Raw genomic sequence first — 10827 nt, forward strand, 5'->3', positions numbered from 1 at the left:
CGGAATCGGAATCTGGCTTTGCTCCATGGCTGTTGGCGGGACGGAATCTGGGATCTTTTGGCGTCTATTGGGGTTGCGGGAGCAATAATACTGGAGATGACATATGGAGACGGCGGAACGGATCTATGACTAGACTCCATGGACATCAGAGCGAGGAAACAGGCTATCTGGAACTAATCACATGGCTCGGGACAGGGGCGGCTCTGGGCTGATCCTGTCTGGCGTTGGACGGAAACTCCTGCTATCCTGAGTCTAGGCGGGGACGAGGGGCCTTCTGGCTGAACCGCAAGCTAGACGGGCGCTACTGGCTGAATTCCTTAGCTAAGGCGGCAGACGGAACTCTGCATTGATGCGGCTAGAGGGCTGGCGCGGCAGACATACTAAGCTAAGAAATCTGGCAAAAAGAATGGGCTGGCGGGCTCTGGCTGATTTCCGCTGGCGCGGTCTGGCTGACTGGCTGCGCTTGGCTGATCCTTGGCTGTGGCTGGCGCTCTCTGATGGGCTGCCTGGGGTCTGGATCCTCGTTGAAGCGGCGGCTCTGAAGATCACGCTTGCCGGTCTGAAACTGGCGGGGGCTCTGGGAAAGATCCCTGGCTGACTGGCGGCTCTGAGAGAAGATCCTGGCTGACTGGCGGCTCTGGGAAGATCCTGGCTGACTGGCGCTCTGGAAGATCCTTGGCTGAAACGGCGCTCTGGAAGATCCTGGCTGGGACTGGCGGGCTTCTTGACGGCTCGGGGGCAGACGGATGGCTCAGGACAGCAGCGGGCAGACGGATGGCTCAGGACGGCGCTGGGCAGACGGATGCTCAGAGGGCGCGGGGCGCAGACGGAGGCCAGGGATGCGCTGGGCAGCGGATGGCTCAGATTGGCGCTGGGCAGACGGGATGGCTCCAAAATGGCCTTGGCAGACGGATGGCTCAGATGGCGCTGGCAGGACGGATGGCTTCAGATGTGCGCTGGCGCAAGGACGGATGGCTCAGATGGCCGCTGGGCATACAGGATGGCTGCAAGATGGCGCTGGGCATACGGATGGCTCAGATGGCGCTGGGCAGTTCAGCGCCGCTGCAGACGCGCAGACTTGGCGCTGAGGCGCACTGTCGCCTGGTGCGTTGGTGCGGGAAACTGGTGGACCGGCTGGGACACGCATCTTCAGGGCTAGTGCGGGAGAAAGGAACAGGGCATACTGGACCCTGGAGACGCACATTAGGCCTAGTTTCGGGCGCCGGAACTGGTGGTACCGGGCTAGGGACACGCATCTCAGGGCTAGTGCGGGGAGAAGGAAAGGGCATACTGGACCCTGGAGAACGCACATTAGGCCAGTGCGTGGTGCCGAACTGGTGGTACCGGCCAGGGACACGCATTCTCAGGGCTAGTGCGGGGAGCAGCAACAGGACGCACAGGACTCTGAATGCACAGGAGGCTTGGTGCGTGTGTAGGCACAGGTGGTAATGGGCTGGAGACACGCACCACAGGGCTAGTGCGTGGAGGAGGAACAGGGCTCTGGAGACGCACTGGAAGCCTGGTGCGTGTGTAGGCACTGGTGGTACTGGGCTGGGGCGGAGGTGGCCCGGAAATACCGGACCGTGCAGGCGTACTGGCTCCCTTGAGCCACTGAGCCTGCCCAACCTTACCTGGTTGTATGCTCCCCGTCGCCCGACCAGTGCGAGAGGTGGAATAACCCGCACCGGGCTATGTAGGCGAACCGGGGACACCAATGCGTAAGGGCTTGGTGCATGTAAAGCCGGCCCGAGGAGACGCACTGTGACCAGATGCGTTGGGCTGGCTTCATGACATCCGCTCAATCCTCAATTCTAGCCCTACCAGTGCGGGGAGGTGGAATAACCCGCACTGGGCTATGAACACGTACAGGAGACACCATGCGCTCTACTGCGTAACACGGTGTCTTGCCCGTACTCTCGCTCTCTTACGGTAAGTAACAGGGAGTATGCGCAGGTCTCCTACCTGACTTCGCCCACACTCCCTTTCAGCCCCCTCCCCCCAAAACACTTTGGGTTGTACTCACGGGCTTCCAGCCTTGCTTCCGTGCTGGCCTCTCATATCGCCTCATCTCGGCTTTAGCTGCCTCCGCGCTCTTCACGAGGGAGGCGATATTCTCCCGGTTGTGCCCAAGGTCCCTTTCCATCTAATATCTCCTCCCATGTCCATGAATCCTTGTTGGTGGGTCCTGTTGCTGTTTGACACGCTGCTTGGTCCTATGGTGGGTAATACTGTCACGTCGTCTTGCCTGAGAGAGAGTGGGACCAAGGCGCACGTGTTCAAAACCGCAAACAAGGAACCCACCTAACCAACCAGGACTTCATGAGACATGGAGGAAGATAGTTAGATGGAAAAAGGGACCTTTGGCCCACAACCCGGACATGCAGCAATATCGGCCTCCCCTTACGTGAAGGAGGCTGGAGGCAGCTAAAAGCCGAGATAGGCGATATCGAGGGCAGGGGGCAGCACGGAAAGCAAAGGGGCTGAGGAAGGCCATGGATATTGACACCCCAAAAAATGTTTTTGGGGGGAGGGGGGCTGAAAAAGGGAGTGTTGGGAAAGGTCAGGTAGGAAAGGGACCTGCGCATAACTCCTTGTAAACTTTACCGTTAAGAGAGTACAAAAAGATTTTAACGGGCGGACTCACCCGTGTTTACACCGCAAGTTTTAAGAAGGCGGCCATTATGTCCTCCTTTACGTGTTTTCAATAAGACCAACAGTGCGGTTTATTTTCCACTTCCCAACGCACTAAGTAGCTAGATTTGAGGGATTGAAGCCGAGATGTCATGAAGCCAGGGGCCCAACCGGCCATCTGGTCAACCAGTGCGGTTCTCCCGGGGGGGGCCGGCTACAATGCACCAGCCTTACCGCATGTTTCCCGGTCGCCTTTTACCATGAAGCCCGGTAGCGGTTATATCCACCCTCCCTCGCCCACTGGTCGGGCGACGGGAGCATTAACAACCAAGTAAGGTTGGGGGCCAGGCTTCGATTGCTCAAGGAAGCCAGTAACGGCACCTTGCCAACGGGGTCCGGTATTTCCGGGCCCACCTCCCCCGCCCCCCAGCCAAGTACCACCCAAGTGGCTGTACACCCCAACGCCCACCCAGGCTTCCAGTGCGTCTGCCCAGAGCCCTTGTCCCTCCTCCACGCACTAGGGCCCGTTGTGTGCGTGGTCCTCCAAGCCCATTTAACCAACCATTATGTTGGCCTTTTACACCCGACAACCCAAGCCTCCTTAGATGCATCTCCCAAGAATCCATTGTTAGGCTCCTTGTTGACTGCTTACCCCCGCACTAAAGGGCCCTTGAAGATGCGTGTCCGCGTGGGCCCGGTGTACCACCAAGTTCCCAGGCACCACGGCACTAGGCTAATGTGCGTTACTCCCAGGGTTCCAGATGCCCTGTCCCTTTTCCCCCCCACCTAGCCCCGAAGATGCGTATGTCCTAGCCCGTAACCACCCAGTTCCAGGCGCCCGCACGCCACTAGGCCTAATGTTCTGCGCTTCTCCCAGAGCAGAGTAAAGGGGGGTTGAAGTCTCACGGACCTAGGGCAAGGCGTTGAAAAAGTTGAGCCGTGCGGGGTCCCAAGTACCAACACTTTCTTATCTCTTATAGTAGTAAATTAAGTATCCCCCCCCCCCCGCCCCACAAAGATGCGGACTCCGGCCGCAAAACCTGAAACCAAATGGGGGGGTAGGGGGGATGACTAGTGTCGGTGGCGGCTCCAGTGCAGGTCGTAGCCCCCGCCCAGACCCCGGATCCGGCCATGGCGCTGGGCTGAACGCTGTGCATGGACTGGGCACCGGCGCAGAGGAAGGCTCCGGCCTTGGAGCGGGACTGGACGCCGTGCCTGGACTGGGCATCGGCGCAGAGGAAGGCTCCGGCCTAGGAGCTGGGTTGGACGCCGTGCCTGGACTGGGGACCGGCGCAGAGGAAGGCTCCTGCCCTGGAGCGGGACTGGACACCGTGCCTGGACTGGGCATCGGCGCAGAGGAAGGCTCCTGCCCTGGAGCTGGACTGGACACCATGCCTGGACTGGGCACCGGCGCAGAGGAAGGCTCCGGCCTAGAGCGGGACTGGGGAGGCGCACTAGAGACCTGTTGCATGGGGTAGGCACACGTGGCACCGGACTGGTGACACGCACTTCAGGGCGGGTGCGGGGAGCTGGCACCGGACATACCGGGCTGGGGAGATGCACTGGAGGCCTGGTGCGTGGAGCCGACACAGGTGGTACCGGACTGGTGACACGCACTTCAGGAAGAGTGCGGGGAGCTGGTACAGGACGTACAGGACTGGGGAGGCGCACTGGTGGCCTGGTGCGTGGAGCCGGCACAGGTCGCACCGGACTGGTGACACGCACTTCAGGGCGAGTGCGGGGAGTTGGCACAGGACGTACCGGATTGGGGAGGCGCACTGGAGGCCTGGTGCGTGGAGCTGGCACAGGTGGCACCGGACTGGTGACAAGCACTTCAGGGCGAGTGCAGGGAGCTGGCACAGGACTCACCAGACTGCTGACAGGCCCGTCAGGTCGGATGCCGTCGTGCAGAACACACCTACATAACATTTCTCTCCTCTCTCTCTTTCCCAACTTCTCCATCGCCTCCCTGACGGTCTCTGGCTCTTCCCGCTGCTCAGCCGCCAGCTCCATGTGCCCCCCTCAAAAAATCTTGGGGTGTCTGTGGCTGTGGTCCCCGGCGTCGTCGCTGTCCTTCCACCTTCCTTGGTGTCTCCTTCCAAGGACGGGTCTCACAACCTCCCATGATTTCTTCCCAGGTCCAAGACTCCTTTATCTCCTTCACACGCTGCTTAGTCCTTGCTTTGTGGGATATTCTGTCACGTTCGTAATAAGGACGGGACCAAGGCGCAGCGTGTGTTGAGTTCCACGTCTTTATTTGAGTGAAACTTTCAAACAAAACAATAAACAAGCAACGAAACATAACCTCAGTGGTGCTACAAGCACAAACACAAACAATATCCCACAAACACAGGTGGGAAAAATGGCTACTTAAATATGATCCCCAGTTAGAGGCAACGAATACCAGCTGCCTCTAATTGGGAACCATACAAAACTCCAACATAGAAATATTGAACACCCCCTAGTATAGAACACCCCCTAGTTACGCCCTGACCTACTACACCATAGAAAACCAAGGGCTCTCTATGGTCAGGGCGTGACATTTCCTTGATATGATAGCTTTGCACGCTCTTGGAATTCTCTCAATTTCTTTGCCACATTTTTTGCAGCATTACTTTAGTGCCTTATTGCTAACAGGATGCATGTTTTGAAAGACTGTTATTCTGTACAGGCTTCCTTCTTTTCACTCTGTCCTTTAGGTTAGTATTGTGGAGTAACTATAATGTTGTTGATCCATCCTCAGTTTACTCCTCTCACAGCCATTAAACTCTAACTGTTTAACAGTCCCCATTGGCATGGTGTCCTTTGAGTGGTGTCCTTTGTCTTTGGCAACTGAGTTAGGAATTGTATTGATACACCATCCAAAGCGTAATTGATACCGTCACCATACTCAAGATATTCAGTCTGCTTTTTTTATTTTCACCCATCTACCAATAGTTGCCCTTTTTGTGAGGCTTTGGAAAACCTCCATGGTCTTTCTGGTACAGAGATGAGTAGTCTTTAAAAAATCATGTTACCACTAATACTGCACACAGAGTGAGTCCATACATCTTATTATGTGACTTGTTAAGCACATTTTTACTTCTGTACTTATTTAGGCATGCCACAACAAAGGGGTTAAATACTTATTAATACAGTTTTAATGAATTATTAATTTGTACAAAATTCAAAAAACGAAAATCCACTTTGACATTATATCAACGATGTTGCTCTTGCTGCGGGTGATTCCCTGATCCACCTCTACACAGACGACACCATTCTGTATACATCTGGCCCTTCTTTGGACACTGTGTTAACAAACCTCCAAACAAGCTTCAATGCCATACAACATTCCTTCCGTGGCCTCTAACTGCTCTTAAACGCTAGTAAAACTAAATGCATGCTCTTCAACCAATCGCTACCCGCCCGACTAGCATCACTACTCTGGACGGTTCTGACTTATGTATGTGGACAACTACAAATACCTAGACGCTGCAGTGCCTCTTCAACCTCAGGAGGCTGAAGAAATTCGGCTTGTCACCAAAAACACTCCTCACAAACTTTTACAGATGCACAATCGAGAGCACTTCTGTCCGGGGCTGTATCACCGCCTGGTACGGACAACTGCTCCGCCCACAACGTAAGGCTTCTCCAGAGGTAGTGAGGTCTGCACAACGCTTCACCGGGGGAACTTACCTGCCTCCAAGTGACCACTACACCAACCCCGATGGTCACAGGGAAGCGCAAAAAGATCATCAAGCGACAACAACCAGCCCGAGCCACTGCCTGTTCAGCCCCGCTATCATCAGAAGGCGCGGTCAGTACAGGTTGCATCAAAGCCTGGGAGGTTTAGAGGCTGAAACAGCTTCTATCTCAAGGCATCAGACTGTTAAAGCAGCCTCACTAAACATTGAAGTGGTCTGTGGCCAAACATATGACTCAAATCTCTAGCCACTTTAATATACAAAATTGGATGTAATAAATGTATCACTGAGCCATTTAAACATGCCATTTATATATGTTTACATACCCTACATTACTCATCTCATATGTATTCTGGTACTCTTACCATCTACTGCATCCTGCTATGCGATGTAACATCGGTCATCCATATATTTTTAATGTACATATTCATCCTTTACACCCTTGTGTTAGGTAGTTGTTGTGAAATTGTTAGATTACTTGTTAGATATTACTGCATGGTCGGAACTAGAAGCACAAGCATTTCGCTACACTCACATTAACATCTGCTAACCAATTTTATTTTATTTTATTTGTCTGGCTAGACTGTAAACTCTCCTTCCAGACTTATATTAAGCATCTCCAATCCAAAAATTAAATCTAGAATCGGCTTCCTATTTCGCAACAAAGCCTCCTTCACTTCACGCTGCCAAACAAATTGTGGGAAAAGTCCAGGGGTGTGAATACTTACTGAAGGCACTGTAGATACGAGATGAGTAGCAGATTGTAAAACCAAAATATATTGGAGGAGGAATGGCTGTTAATCAAGTTGTGTGTAATTCGTGACAGGGTGCGATTTTAATTTGACCCTGCCCATACAGGCTCTCTTTGATTGGCTGGTGCCACTGAGGGACGGTCACAGGAAGTTCTCCCTGTCCCAACTCAATAGGCTGAAGGCAAGTGGAACATCTTCCTCTCTTTATTGATGTGGTTATTACAAAGTATTGTTTCAAAGCAGACATCTCAAAGCAAATTTGCGTAAGGGGCCATCTCTGTAAAGAAAAATACTGTAACATACAGAAAATGTCAAGGGTGTAGACCATTGTCGAAAAAACAACGAAGGAATAGTGAATGTACAAGTTTAATGTAAAGAGTTTACTTCGAATGTAGGGTTTAATGTAGGGTTTAATGTAGGGTTTAATGTAGGGTTTAATGTAGGGTTTAATGTAGGGTTTAATGTAGGGTTTAATGTAGGGTTTAAGTCTGCTATCCCTCTGTTTTCTGTCTGTCCCTCTACTCCGGAGGAACCTGGTGATTTGACAGGAGTGCCGGAGAATATCATGATCTGCGCCGGTCTTCAGTCGGTTCCAGAGCAAACTCTCTTCCTCTCACGGGTGTATGATTGGTTGTAATTGATCTCCTTCCCCGGGGGACAAGCTCTCCATGTCGCCTCGGGGTCAGACCTCAATAAATAATCTTTCGTGTCGGCTCGCTGCTGTCATGTGGCTGTGGTGCTCCACAGGGGCGTCGTTCGGAGTCTTGTCTTGTTCTCCACCTTCTTGGTGATCCGTTCCAACCGGACGGGTTCCTTCAGAGCTCCATCTCGCATGATTTCTTCGCAGGTCCAAGGACTCCTTTTATCTCTTCAAACGCTGCTTAGTCCTTGCTTTGGGTGGAGTATTCTGTCAACGTTCGTAATAAGGACGGGACCAAGGCAAGGCGGGCAGCGTGTGTTGAGTTCCAACGTCTTTATTGAGTGAAGCTTTTCAACCAAAAATAAACAAGCAACGAAACATAACTGCAGTGGTGCTACAAGCACAAACACAAACAATATCCCACAAACACAGGTGGGAAAAAATGGCTACTTAAATATGATCCACCAGTTAGAGGCAACGAATACGCAAGCTGCCTCTAATTGGGAACCATACCAAACTCCAACATAGAAATATGTGAAACACCCCTAGTATAGAACACCCCCTAAGTTACGCCCTGACCTACTACACCATAGAAACCAAGGGCTCTTCTATGGTCAGGGCGTGACTTTCCTTGATATGATACGCTTTGCACGCTCTTGAATTCTCTCAATTTCTTTGCCACATTTTTTTGCGCATTACTTTAGTGCCTTATTGGCTAACAGGAATGCATGTTTTGAAGACTGTTATTCTGTACAGGCTTCCTTCTTTTCACTCTTGTCTTTAGGTTAGTATTGTGGAGTAACTATAATGTTGTGATCCATCCTTCAGTTTACTCCTCTCACAGCCATTAAACTCTAACTGGTTTAACAGTCCCATTGGCATGTGTTTCCTTTGAAGTGGGGGGGGGGTGGCCGGTCTCCTCCTTTCTTCTCTTGTCTTTTGGAGCGGTTGGTTTGTCTCTTTGTTGCTCCAGTGAGAAGATATGGAAGGCAGAGTGTATTTGATACACCATCCACAGCGTAATTGGATACTCGTCACCATATTTCAAGATATTCAGTCTGCTTTTTTTTATTTTCACCCATCTACCATAGTTTTGCCCCTTTTGTGAGGCTTTGGGAAAACTTTTTTCCATGGTCTTTCTGGTACTAGAGATGAGTAGCTGCTCGTCCTAAAAACATTATGCCGTGGTTTTTACCGAGGAGACTTGAATTGAACATTCCGGCGATTACGACAAATGTTTCGGCAGTTTGCAGCTTTCGATACTGATCGTCTTACAGTTCATTGTGCGACGATTTCTTGTTTCAAGGGAAGCCACAGCAGTTTTTTTTACTCATTGTTTGCTAGTATCTTAGTTAGGCACTTAAGACCACGCCTATCACACACAGGGGTTAAAATATCTTATTATACAAGATAATTTAATGATATTATTATTTGTACAAAATTCAAAAAACGAAAATCCACTTTTGACATTATATAACGATGTTGCTCTTGCTGGCGGGTGTTTCCCTGATCCACCTCACACAGACGACACCATCTTCTGTATACATCTGGCCCTTCTTTGGACCTGTGTTAACAAACCTCCAAACAAGCTTCAATGCCATAAAACATTTCCTTCCGTGGCCTCTAACTGCTCTAAACGCTAGTAAATACTAAATGCCAATGCTCTTCAACCAATCGCTACGCGCCGCCCGACTAGCATCACTACCTTGGACGGTTCTGACTTATGTCTGTTGGACGAACTACAAATATCCTAGACGCTGCAGTTGCCTCTTCAACCTCAGGAGCTTGAAAGAAATTTCGCTTGTCACCAAAAACACTCACAAACTTTTACAGATGACAATCGAGAGCATCTGTCTGGGCTGTATCAACCGCCTGGTACGGCAACTGCTCCGCCCACAACGTAAGGCTCTCCAGAGGAGTGAGGTCGCACAACGCTTCACCGGGGAAACTACCGCCTCCAAGGACAACTACACACACCCATGTCACAGGAAGGCCAAAAAGATCATCAAGACAACAACCAGCCCGCAGCCACTGCCTGTTCAGCCCCGCTATCATCCAGGAAGGCGAGAGTCACGTACAGTGCATCAAAGCTCGGGACGGTTAGAGGTGAAAAACAGCTTCTATCTCAAGGCATCAGACTGTTAAAGCAGCCTTCATAAACATTGAGTGTTGTGGCCAAACATATGACTCAAATCTCTAGCCACTTTAATAATACAAATTGGATGCCTAATAAATGTATCACTAGCCATTTAAACAATGCCACTTTAATATATGTTTACATACCCTACATTACTCATCTCATTATTGTATTACTGTACTCTTACATCTACTGCATCCTGCTATGCGATGGACATCGCGTCATCCATATATTCTTTTATGTACATATTCACTCCTTTACACCTTGTGTTGTATTAGGTAGTTGTTGTGAAATTGTTTAGATACTTGTTAGATATTACTGCAGGTCCGGAGACTAGAAGCGACAAGCATTTCGCTACACTCACATTAAATCTGCCCTAACCAATTTTTATTTGTATTTTATTTGGTCTGGGCTAGACTGTAAACTCTTCCTTCCAGACTATTATATTAAGTCCATTTCTCCAATCAAAAATTAAATTTCTAGAATTCGGGGCTTCCTATTTCGCAACAAAGCCTCCTTCACTTCACGCTGCAAACAAATTGTGGAGGAAAGTCCAGGGTGTGAATACTTACTGAAGCCTGTAGATACGCGAGATGAGTAGCAGATTGTAAAAAAACCAAATATATTGGAGGAGGAATGGCTGTTATATCAAGTTGTGTGTAATTCGTGACAGGGTTGCGATTTTTAATTTGACCCTGCCATACAGGCTCTCTGTATTGGCTGGTGCCACTGAAGGGACGGTCACGAGGAAGTTTCTCCCTTGTCCCAACTCAATAGGCTGAAGGCAAGTGGAATCTTCCTCTCTTTAATTGATGTGTATACAAAGTATTGTTTCAAAGCAGACATCTCAAAGCAAATTTGCGTAAGGGGCCATCTCTGTAAAGAAAAATACTGTAACATACAGAAAATGTCAAGGGTGGTAGACATTGTCGAAAAAACAACGAAGGAATAGTGAATGTACAAGTTTATGTAAGAGTTTCTTCG

At 50.3% G+C, this 10827-nt stretch overlaps 1 protein-coding gene across 6 annotated transcripts in view; it reads left to right on the forward strand.

The window, feature by feature from the left end:
- Positions 1–10827, forward strand: part of mthfd1a (methylenetetrahydrofolate dehydrogenase (NADP+ dependent) 1a, methenyltetrahydrofolate cyclohydrolase, formyltetrahydrofolate synthetase) — a 66559-nt gene that overhangs the window by 26485 nt on the left and 29247 nt on the right. For all 6 annotated transcript variants that reach the window (XM_070446484.1, XM_070446483.1, XM_024000544.3 and 3 more), the window contains one exon: positions 7173–7247. In XM_070446484.1, coding sequence (XP_070302585.1) covers positions 7173–7247 — 75 coding nt within the window. The remainder of the gene's footprint in view (positions 1–7172; positions 7248–10827) is intronic.

Source organism: Salvelinus sp. IW2-2015, linkage group LG14 (assembly GCF_002910315.2).
Source record: "Salvelinus sp. IW2-2015 linkage group LG14, ASM291031v2, whole genome shotgun sequence".
In the NCBI taxonomy this organism is placed as follows: Eukaryota; Metazoa; Chordata; class Actinopteri; order Salmoniformes; family Salmonidae; genus Salvelinus; species Salvelinus sp. IW2-2015.